Genomic DNA, 10,832 nt, shown 5'->3' with positions numbered 1-10,832 from the left:
ACGTTTTAATCCCCTTCCTGCAGAGATGAGGAAGTGAAGACTGCTACATCAAAGTTTCATGCAGGTTAATTTATCAGAGGAGATGCTGAGAGAAGGGAGATTGCTGAAGCTTGTGGCCAAAGCATTCCCCATTGCTCCTATTTGAATATTGTTAACAAATGATACTTTGCATATACACAGGAAGTCAAAGTTGGTGTTGCTAATATTGGCCAGCTTGGTGGAGGTGGTGTACAGGCATAGAATAGATGTTAAAGCTGAAACTCCCAGTATTTTGGCCACCTGATGTGAAGAGCTGACTCATTTGAAAAGACCCTGATGCTGGGAAAGATTTAAGGCAGGAGAAGGGGACGACAGAGGATGAGATGGTTAGATGGCATCACCGACTCACTGGACATGAGTTTGGATAAACTCTCGGAGTTGGTGATGGACAGGGAGGCCTGGCATGCTGTGGTTCATGGGGTCACAAAGAGTCAGACATGACTGAGCGACTGAACTGACTGTAGAGATATGTTGATGAAGCTTAAGAATCAGCTTAGTGGTTGAAAACTACCCTTTACAGGTTTTTCTTACTGCCATGCCCTGGAATTTGTGAGATAACTGCCAATGGGTTAAGAATGAAGTATGTAACAATTTTTCTGGACAACGTTGGTGTTAATCAGGTTTTTTGTCTTGGCAATACAGATAATGGCTTTTACAACTGAGGCAACCAAAGAGTAAAATTCCATTGGAAGTTGCTTTAGATATAAACCATGGAGTGATAAATCTATGGAGGAGGTATTAACTAGGAATTCAGTAGCAGTGCAGGAGTATTGCAGTTTACAACAGATAACTGTGAAAAGTTGCCTTCGAAAAAATTTTTGAGCTCATCAATTTCTATTTTGTAAGATCACACGTTAATAACAAATAATCCAAATTGATTAAAACATTAAGAGACAGAACTCTCATTGTTGCACCGATCATAATCTTACACGTATCAGCCCTAAACAAACAAAAAGCATACTCAGCCCTAAACAAACAAAAAGCATACAAGCCAAAGATGGCTATATATAGAGTGTGATTTTAGGGTTTCACTTTTGAAATTTTAAAGTGACCTCACAGAATAAAATCGCGATGTTTCTTCAATCTATCCTTCAATCAGAATTTTTGATCCTAGACTAGTTCCACTTATCCTGGGGCCAAACAGAATAGGTAACCCTGTCCCTTTGTTTATTTTGATGCTGAACATGTGTTAAGAGCACATAAGGACCTGAGCGGTAAGGGGCAAAATTTTCAACAGGCCTAAGTGTAGATGAAGAAAAACACCTCTAAGCATATAAGGAAAGACACTTCTTTTGCCATCTCCTGAGTTCTTTGCAGGATGCGCTGGAACTCAGCAGGTATAGACCTGCCCTCTAGCGGATTTGGGGGCGAGAGGATTTAGGTTCAACTTCTATGTCAGACTTGACAAGGATTACTAAACTCAACTGTCCATCAAAACTGACTTGATGGGAGTCTAGGTTAGGTGCTGAGCAAGGGGAAATTTCAAGTGCCAAAAGAGGCTGAAGGTAACGCCGGTTCCTTAGCTTCCATCTGAGAGCGCGAGGCCTTTAGCTGTTCTAGCCTCTCCGGTTGCACACTGGAACCGATGATCTATCTCGGCTCCTCTGCCCGAGTGCGCTGAGGCTGAACCCCATCGGGATGGAACTTTGAGACGTGACCCCGCGGGGACCTGCCCCACGGTCAGCGGAGAGCAGCCGTGACAGGCCTGCAAGCGAGGCTGCGGGTCCGCGCGTCGCCCGCCCAGATTGTGACGGCCGCCCGGCGGGAGGGGCTCCCCGCCTCATCGTCCGGGCGCTCAAACATCTCGTGGGCCACGAACATGGCTGCGCCTGCCCGCTCGGACCGACCCTGCGGCTGCCTCTTGAGAAGGCGCGGCAGGCGCGGGGGAGCGAGTGGCTGTCCCACACTTGCGCCCGGCAGGTGTGTGGAAAGGCCGAGCACGTCTCCGGGGTAGGACGGGGTGACAGCAGGGGAGATAGGACCGGAGCGGGCGCCCCTAGCCGCAGCCCCCTCCGGACCGGCAACCCGGCCTCCGCTCACTTCCGCCGTCCCCGCCCGGGCGTGCTAGTGCGCCTGCGCCCGCGCCCCTCGCGGCGGAAGTGGTGGCGACAAAGCTCTGTCCGCGGGCGCCCGGGAGTGCGGGGCGGACCCGGGGTGCGGGGCGCGCCGGGGCGGCGGGCGGCGGGGAGGGCGGAGCCCAGGAGGCGGAGGCGGGAGCGGACCAGCACGGCCGCATCGAGCCCGGGCCGGCTCGAGACCGGTCTCCTCACCTGCTCCCCTTCCCGCCACGCCCGCCCTCCCGGTCACCGCCCTCACGCCGGGAGAGGCGCCCGTACGGCGGCGCCGCCGCTTGGCAAGCCGCTCCCGCGAGCTTGCGGGTGAGTACCCCGCAGCCCAGGGAGGGGTCTGGGGCTTTGAGGGGGAGGGCGCCCGGATTACCCACTGTCCCCCCGTTTCCAGAAACTTGTAGGTCCGGGGGGGGCGTCCATAGCCCCCGGCTTACCCGGCTGGGGGCGTCTCCGGGGCGCTGCCCGGCCGGCGTGAGTTGGGGGATGCGGACGGCCAGGGCGCGGGCGCGGGGCCTGGAGCTCCTGGGGCGGTGGGCGGTGGTCCCTCCCCGCCCCCGTCAGCGCTGCTTCTCCGGTTTCTCTTGCAGATGCTGCTGCTAGGGGTGGTGGGCGCAGCCGCGGGCCGCGTGGCCGGGAGCGGGGGTGACAGCCTGGGATTCCGGGGGCTTCTCTTGTTCTCCTCCTCTCCTTCTTCCCAGTGTGGCCGTGGCTGACACTAAAGACTTTGTAGCCATCAACCCAAGTGCAGTTTCGATGGAAGATGAAGGTAAAGGCCCCTCGGCAGGCGGGTTGCAAGCGCGGAGTTGAGGGTGTGGTGGTTGGCTTTTAAGTTGTCTTTCCCCACGGTTTTGGTTCTGATTTTATTTTTTTCCTTCGATTGTGAAGTGTCCAAGGAATCGCCTTCCTGAGATATCTAGCTTGTATTTTCGTAACATAGAGAGTTTCAGAAATTAAGGTTCTGTAGGGTGACTGAGCTTGATAATGTTTTCCGGAGGAACCTGCTTTCTTTAGCTTGGGGTTTGGATGGGAAGTTTTCATTTCAGATGGCATCTCTGCTGTTGCCATAGCTCTCAGAGAGGAATCACTCCAGGGGAGGTGGAGATGGGAAGGAAAGGCTCTGCACTGCATCCCTCTGTATTTGCCTTTATTTGATTTAACTGGATTCCTTTATAAGAAAGAAAACAATTTTTTTAATTAAGTTCAGTTTTGGGGAAAAAAATTCAGTGTTTTTCAGTTCACAAAAATCAACTCTAACTTTAGCTAAATATTATGAGGTGATTTCCTTTCTTAAAAAGTTCCTCCTCGTTTCAAAACATGCTTTATAGGAGGTTGACAGTGGAACCTGTTCGTCCACTGGACCTTGCAAATACACCGGATTATCATTCACATGTTACTCGATTCCTTTGGCCTTATAAAATATTTAGTGTTTTCATACACAGCACTGTTTTTTGTTTTTTTTTAATCGTTGAACAACTCTGAATAAATGTCGTTGTTTTTTCCCTCTTGAAAGAACCACACTATTCTTTGGACTGACTTGTGTGTGATCATCTTTTTAAATTTATTCCTTTTTTTTTTTCTAATGAAGTGGGGCTGCAAGATACTATGAAAGATGTTTACAGATCACATTTTGTCCTCATGTATCTTTGGTTTTTAAAATCTGCACCTGGTACAGTGGAGCTGCAATTGGGCTTTCTGGCTGCTTTCTAATTTGTTTTTCCATTGTTGAAAACCTAAGGTTGATTGTACTAAGTAGGACTAGTTATTTTAAAATAGACATTTCTTATATGTGATAATCTATTTTGTTGTCTGAGACCCCTGGGATGTGAGAGAAATATGACAAAAGGCATGATTATCTTGCTTATTTTTACTCTGGATGGATAATTGGTAGAAGACATTTTCTGAAATACTAATGTAAATAACTGCAGAGGATGTTTACTGTCTAATTGGATCTTTAGAAACAGCATTTGAAAGCAGTGATTTTTGCTGGTAGTATGGAAAATTACCTTTCTGAATTTTTTCTGCCTTGTCTGTATTAGTAGCTTTAAGGAAGGCAGATCTTTTCCTCACAAGAGACAAAGAATATTAAATGTATTCACATACCTGTTTGTTGGTAGTTGCATCTTAAATAACATGTGAAACTTGAGCTTCTGCTTTTAGAATGTTACCAGAATTAAGAGTATAGCCTAAAGTCAATGGATTGTTACATGTTGCTTTTCTGTTTCTTGCTCTTTCTTAAAAATGAGTATGACTAATGAAGCTGATTCTCATTGTCTGTTGGGGTGGGAGGGAGTGGTTGTGAGATAGGATGAGGTGGGAGGGAGTGGTTGTGCATTGGAAGCTGGGTGTACACTTGTGGCTGACTGAGTCTTGGTACTTTATGGTTAAATAATGATTTGGCCTCATAGTAAAAGGTTATTCAATTCTTAAAAACTGGTGGTGGTTTCTGCCTCAAAGTAATCGAGGCCATTTTTGTCAGCTTTTCATTCCCATAACACTGTTTTTTCCTTTCTCTTAAAACATTTTTAAGAACTTGTATATAGCCTAGAAATTTTCAAAACCGATTGGCCGTTTTGAAATACATAGATCGCTTTCCTTTTTATAGACAGTGTTCTCTGTCAGATAAGATATATTAGCATCTTATAGGTGTGAAACAAATGGATTGGAATTATACCTTAACCACTAAAAGTTGTATGACTTTTAAGTAAATTCATCTTTCTGAGCCCCTCTGGAAACATCTATAAATGGGATTGATAATATTTAGCTTACATATTTCGGAGAAGGCAATGGCACCCTATTCCAGTACTCTTGCCTGGAAAATCCCATGGATGGAGGAGCCTGGTAGGCTGCAGTCCGTGGGGTCGCTGAGGGTTGGACACGACTGAGCAACTTCACTTTCACTTTTCACTTTTATGCACTGGAGAAGGAAATGGCAACCCACTCCAGAGAGAGAAAGGCTGACACTGAAGATATGCAGAATGCTGGATCCCCACTTACCATCATGTGGCCTTGTGTACATTAATCAAGCTGGTTTTGTTTCGGTTTCTCTATCTGTGAAATAAAGGTATTGATAAGAGTTTACCCAGGTGATGCAGTGGTAGAGAACCCGCCTGCCAGTGCAGAAGATGCTGGAGACGCCGGTTCGGTCCCTGGTAGGGTAGATGCCGTGGAGTAGGAGATGGCAACCCGCTCTGGCATTCTTTCCTAGAAAATCCCATGGACTGAGGAGCCTGGTAGGCTACAGTTCATGGGGTCTCAAAGGGTTGAACATGACTGAGCAACTGAGCATACACACCACACCATGTGAGTAGCATTTAGGTTGTTAGTGTTTAGAAAAAGTATGTGGCAGTGCTCAGTAAATGTTAATTGTAAGTAGCCTTGCCTAGTGTTTGCATAGTAATGTTGTTATAACATTGAATATTGAAAGGGGGTACAGTAGTGGCCAGAATGCTCTGTATGAAGTTGTCATTATTAATTATGGAATGGGTAGAGTTAAGGGCAGAATTTTCTTTAGTGTTAAGGCCTTAAGCCCATAGAGAAAAATTGGAGCTCTGCCAACAAACCAGGGGACAGTGTAAAAAGAGGCAGGCTTAGATTTGAATCCTGTCAGGTACTTTTTTTCCCCTCTCCTAAAAGTCTCACGAGTTACTCAGTTTCTAAAGCTTTCTTAGGTGCTAAGTTTTTCCATCTGTAAATGGGCTGAATGCCTTTTTTTTGGAAGGTGAGTGTAAGGAGAGAATGAAGCCTGGTATGTAAAGTGCCCAGGAGGATGGCTGATACACAGCCTGGTGAGTGTCTGAGTGATTGCTTGCTGCTGTTCCCCAGAAACAGAGACGACTCTGGTTGGTGTGTAGGTAAGTTCCCCCTACCTCTAGGTGTGTGTGCAGGATGGAATTGCCAGTGGCCCTGGGAGCAGGAGCCTGGAGGTCCTAGAGCGTGTGCCAAGTCTACAGCTTCATCTGTATGACTCCTTTCAGCCACGGTGCTCGTTTCTTTCTGTATTTCAGTTTTGATTCTTCTGGACCTTTCTCCCACTTTATCGGCAAACCTTGACCAGTTTTTAACCTTAGCCTCCAGGATGAATACTCCAGTCAGTCACTGGAAGTATCTGAAGTGTTAGTTTCCTGGAATTTCAAGGACTGATCCTATACTTCCATTAGTGGGTTAGGATTTTATCCACATCCTAGATCAAAGCAGATAGCATGTAGGAATTGAAGATGCACAAATAAATGGCTCTTTTTTTGATTTTTAAAAAATTTATCATTTGGATGTTTAAAAGGATGATTTATTAGAAAAGCTGTTTCTAGCTGGATAATTTGCAAATCCTTCCCAATAATGGATTTTTTCCTTTGGAACAAATCTGGTCTTTTCCATAGAAAAACCACTATAAATTTAATACACATGGAACTATTTAACGTAACCTTAAATATAGAGATTAATAACCTTCAAGATTTTAGGACATGCTTAATTTAAGGTTAGAGGATAGGCTAGTCCATCTAGAATAAAATCACTTGAGCTTTTTGGATAGCATTTGAAAATGATAGTATGTTTCTTTGAACTTTTTAAAATAATTTCTTATTCACGTTCAAATTGTTAATCACTGGAAATGTGTTAAGAAAAGATTGTGTTAGGATAGTTGGAGGAACTGTAAGGAAAAAGGGATGAGAAGCCATGTTAATTGTATTTCTTTAACAGGAAATAATAGAAAACCAAGTTGTAAAAATATTTTGTATCTTTAGCTGTGGAAAATAATTTATTATGTTTGTCATTTTGTTAACAAAATAAATTAGTATTTCTAGAAAAGAGTTGAAACTAAAAGAGATTATGTGGTAGAATTTTATAAACTGTAGTAATTTAACCCAGAGTTAGGATGCTGCAGAGAACATTGGTAAAATGTAGTCTTGACAGTTCAGCCCTAAAGACGTGATTTGTCTTAATGTTTTTATTATTCATTTAATGTCAGCAGAATTCAACTCTGTTAACTGAAGCAGTATCAATCAAAATATTCTAGGGAACATCCCCCTTGAACCTCAGGGCTGATTTTGTTTTGTGATCTTGGTTAACCATAATCTGTTTAAATTTCATAATCAAGTTTAAATTTTGTTTTAAAGTAGGAAGGAACACCTTTGTGATGGTTTAGTCGCTAAGTCGTGTCTGACTCTTTGTAACCCTATGGACTGTAGTCTGCCAGGCTCCCCTCTGTCCATGGGATTCTTCAGGCAAGAATACTGGAGTGGGTTGCCATTTCCTTCTCCAGGGAATCTTCCCAACCCAGGAATTGAACCCAGGTCTCCTGCATTGCAGGCAGATTCTTTACCAACTGAGCTACAAGGGAAGCTATAAGAACACCTTAGCTTGATGGTAAAATTAGCTGGGATAATTTTAAATTCCACCATTGTTACATGTAGCATCTTAAAGATCTCTTTATACGTTCAAAAGTTCTTCCCATCTTTACTTTGTTAAAAGATAGATTTTCTTTATAGTAATTTCAGGCATCAGTTGTGACAAGATTATTTTTACAGTTTTCATGAGGACAAGTGTTGGTAAAAGACAGTAAAGTAAAAACTTGTTGGGTGAACTCTTGGTTAATGCCATCATTTCTTGCAGGAAAAGATTTCTCAAAAAAAAAAAAAAAAAACGGCCTTTAGTGCAATTTCCTCTTGAATTTATATGGCTGGTATTTATATGCATTGGTTAATATGTCTTTCAGCTTTAAGGTTTTAAGTTAATACCAACAAAGGTATACATCTTAGAACTTGTCTTTTTTTAGTATCTGGGGATTGGTTCCAGGAACCCAACAGATATCAAAATCTGATGATGCTCAAGTCCGTGATCCAGAATGGTGTCATAATTTACATATAGCCTGTGTACATGCTCCCTTACACTTGTAAGTTATCTCTAGACTGATTATAATACCTGCTAAGTTGCTTCAGTCGTGTCCGACTCTGTGCGACCCATAGAAGGCAGCCCACCAGGCTCCCCCGGTCCCTGGTATTCTCCCGGCAAGAACACTGGAGTGGGTTGCCATTTCCTTCTCCAATGCCGGAAAGTGAAAAGTGAAAGTGAAGTTGCTTAGTCGTGTCTGACTCTTAGTTGCCATTACCTTCTCCATTATAATACCTAATGCAATCTAAATGTTATGTAAATACCTGTAGAAACAATGCAAATAGTTGCTAACATGCAACAAATTCAAGTTTTGCTTTGTGAAACTTTCTGGAATTTTTTTTTTTTTTTCTGCCATACAGAACCTGTGGATAAGGTGAGTCGACTGTATAAGGCAATTACTCATATTAGGTTAGTTTAGGCTAAGCTTACTGGATACATTTAGGAAAAAATGGAATGAAATAGAGATGGGAATACCAGACCACCTAACCTGCCTCTTGAGAAATCTGTATGCAGGTCAGGAAGCAACATTTAGAACTGGACATGGAACAACAGACTGGTTCCAGATAGGAACAGGAGTACATCAAGGCTGTATATTGTCACCCTGCTTATTTAACTTATATGCAGAGTACATCATGAGAAACGCTGGACTGGAAGAAACACAAGCTGGAATCAAGATTGGTGGGAAAAATATCAATAACCTCAGATATGCAGATGACACCACCTTTATGGCAGAAAGTGAAGAGGAGCTAAAAAGCCTCTTGATGCAAGTGAAAGAGGAGAGTGAAAAAGTTGGCTTAAAGCTCAACATTCAGAAAACGAAGATCATGGCATCCGGTCCCATCACTTCATGGGAAATAGATGGGGAAACAGCAGAAACAGTATCAGACTTTAGTTTTTTGGGCTCCAAAATCACTGCAGATGGTGATTGCAGCCATGAAATTAAAAAATGCTTACTCCTTGGAAGAAAAGTTATGACCAACCTAGATAGTATATTCAAAAGCAGAGACATTACTTTGCCCACTAAGGTCCGTCTAGTCAAGGCTATGGTTTTTCCTGTGGTCATGTATGGATGTGAGAGTTGGACTGTGAAGAAGGCTGAGTGCCGAAGAATTGATGCTTTTGAACTGTGGTGTTGGAGAAGACTCTTGAGAGTCCCTTGCACTGCAAGGAGATCCAACCAGTCCATTCTGAAGGAGATCAACCCTTGGATTTCTTTGGAAGGAATGATGTTAAAGCTGAAGCTCCAGTACTTTGGCCACCTCATGTGAAGAGTTGACTCATTGGAAAAGACTCTGATGCTGGGAGGGATTGGGGGCAGGAGAAGGAGATGACCGAGGATGGGATGGCTGGATGGCATCATGGACTCGATGGACGTGAGTCTGAGTGAACTCCGGAATATGGTGATGGACAGGGAGGCCTGGTGTGCTGCGATTCATGGGGTCGCAAAGAGTCGGACAAGACTGAGCGACTGAACTGAACTGAACTGATATACAGTAGGTTAAAGAAAGAGAAAGACAGTAACAGCAAGGGTCAGAAGCATCATTTTAAGATGGTTCCTAACTGGGCATCTAATTCAACTTCAGTGTTTCTGCATCTGGTAGTAGAGAATGTATGAATAAGATTATGTCTTTAATATTTCCGTTAATGATAATTTCTTAATGGAGATCTTTTGGCTTGGCTTTTGATCATTTCATGATGACACAGACTTAAACTTGTATCCCTCACGAGGAAATAATAGCAATTTAGCACAATGAATTTCTTTATTCTTTCAAAAAACTCTGAGACGTTGAAGGATCCTTGTATAAATTATTTTTATATATTTATTTACATAAAACAAATAATCTGATAAAGTTGGAATAGCAGTAGGACCCTGATACTGAATATATTTGCTACCCTCTACTGGTGTTGAATGTTCAACTCTTTACAGGAAAACTCAGAATAATAAGGCAGAAGTATTTATGATGTTACCCGTAATACTTTTCTTGATCATTGTTTTTTTTTTTTAACTGTGAATTATAAATTTAAACTTTTGATTAGGTTGTGAATTTCAGGTACTGAATTTAAAGTTATCTTGATTGTGATGTCTTAAAGTCACAACAAATAAAGCATTTCCTAAGAACCATTAATATAATGAAGTTCTGTTGTCTGTGTAGAATAGAGATCAACTTTAAAACAGATCCTGGATTTTTATGTCACCTCAAAGCCTTTCATTTGCTAAATAAATTAACATTTTGGTGCTGTATATCGTGTTATGAATGTGTTGTATATGTCTTTATTGAATTCAGTTCAGTTCAGTCGCTCAGTTGTGTCTGACTCTTTGCGACCCCATGAACTGCAGCAAGCCAGGCCTCCCTGTCCATCACCAGCTCCCGGAGTCCACCCATATATGCAGTTATTTCACTAGATTTGTTTGATTGTCTGTTTTGGAGTTTCCCTAGTGGAATGTTTTCTGCACCTACCTCTGCGTTTATACATTGGGATGGGCAGAAATGCTAGTTGGCTCAGGCTTTCTTTGGGAATCTTATCCCAGTTCCCTCGAGTGTCAGTTCTACATTCGCTTGGAACACACAAAGTGATTCATGGCACAAGTGCCAGGAATAGCATGAGAGCCACTTTTTAACAGCAGGTGAACTAATCTCTCGGTGTCCTTTTCTTAATGCTTGTCAGGGCTGCTGTTTACTGTGATGGGATGTTAAATTTCAGTTTCCTTTCCCACTCCAAAAAAAGAGGATATGGTGTTTGCTGACCACTCTTTAATATCTGCCAGCCCCCGACCCTAGAGGTTGGTAGTCTGTTATGATGCCTTGATGTGTACCCTTTAATTCATTTGAAGGATCAAGA

General features: G+C 43.0%; 1 protein-coding gene across 2 annotated transcripts in view; it reads left to right on the top strand.

The window, feature by feature from the left end:
- The first annotated feature begins 2,134 nt into the window (after window positions 1–2,134).
- LOC120860386 (calcium-transporting ATPase type 2C member 1-like) overlaps window positions 2,135–10,832 on the top strand; it is a 126,239-nt gene continuing 117,541 nt past the window's right edge. Inside the window, exons 1-2 of one of the 2 annotated variants that reach the window (XM_040236187.1) lie at window positions 2,135–2,417; window positions 2,696–2,874. In XM_040236187.1, the coding sequence (XP_040092121.1) occupies window positions 2,869–2,874 (6 nt within the window). In that variant the 5' untranslated portion in view covers window positions 2,135–2,417; window positions 2,696–2,868. The remainder of the gene's footprint in view (window positions 2,418–2,695; window positions 2,875–10,832) is intronic. The other variant, XM_040236186.1, reaches the window with a different exon arrangement.

The sequence above is a fragment of the Oryx dammah genome, unplaced genomic scaffold (assembly GCF_014754425.2).
Source record: "Oryx dammah isolate SB20612 unplaced genomic scaffold, SCBI_Odam_1.1 HiC_scaffold_11058, whole genome shotgun sequence".
NCBI classification, from domain to species: Eukaryota; Metazoa; Chordata; class Mammalia; order Artiodactyla; family Bovidae; genus Oryx; species Oryx dammah.
This window is presented reverse-complemented; position numbering and strand designations above follow the sequence as displayed.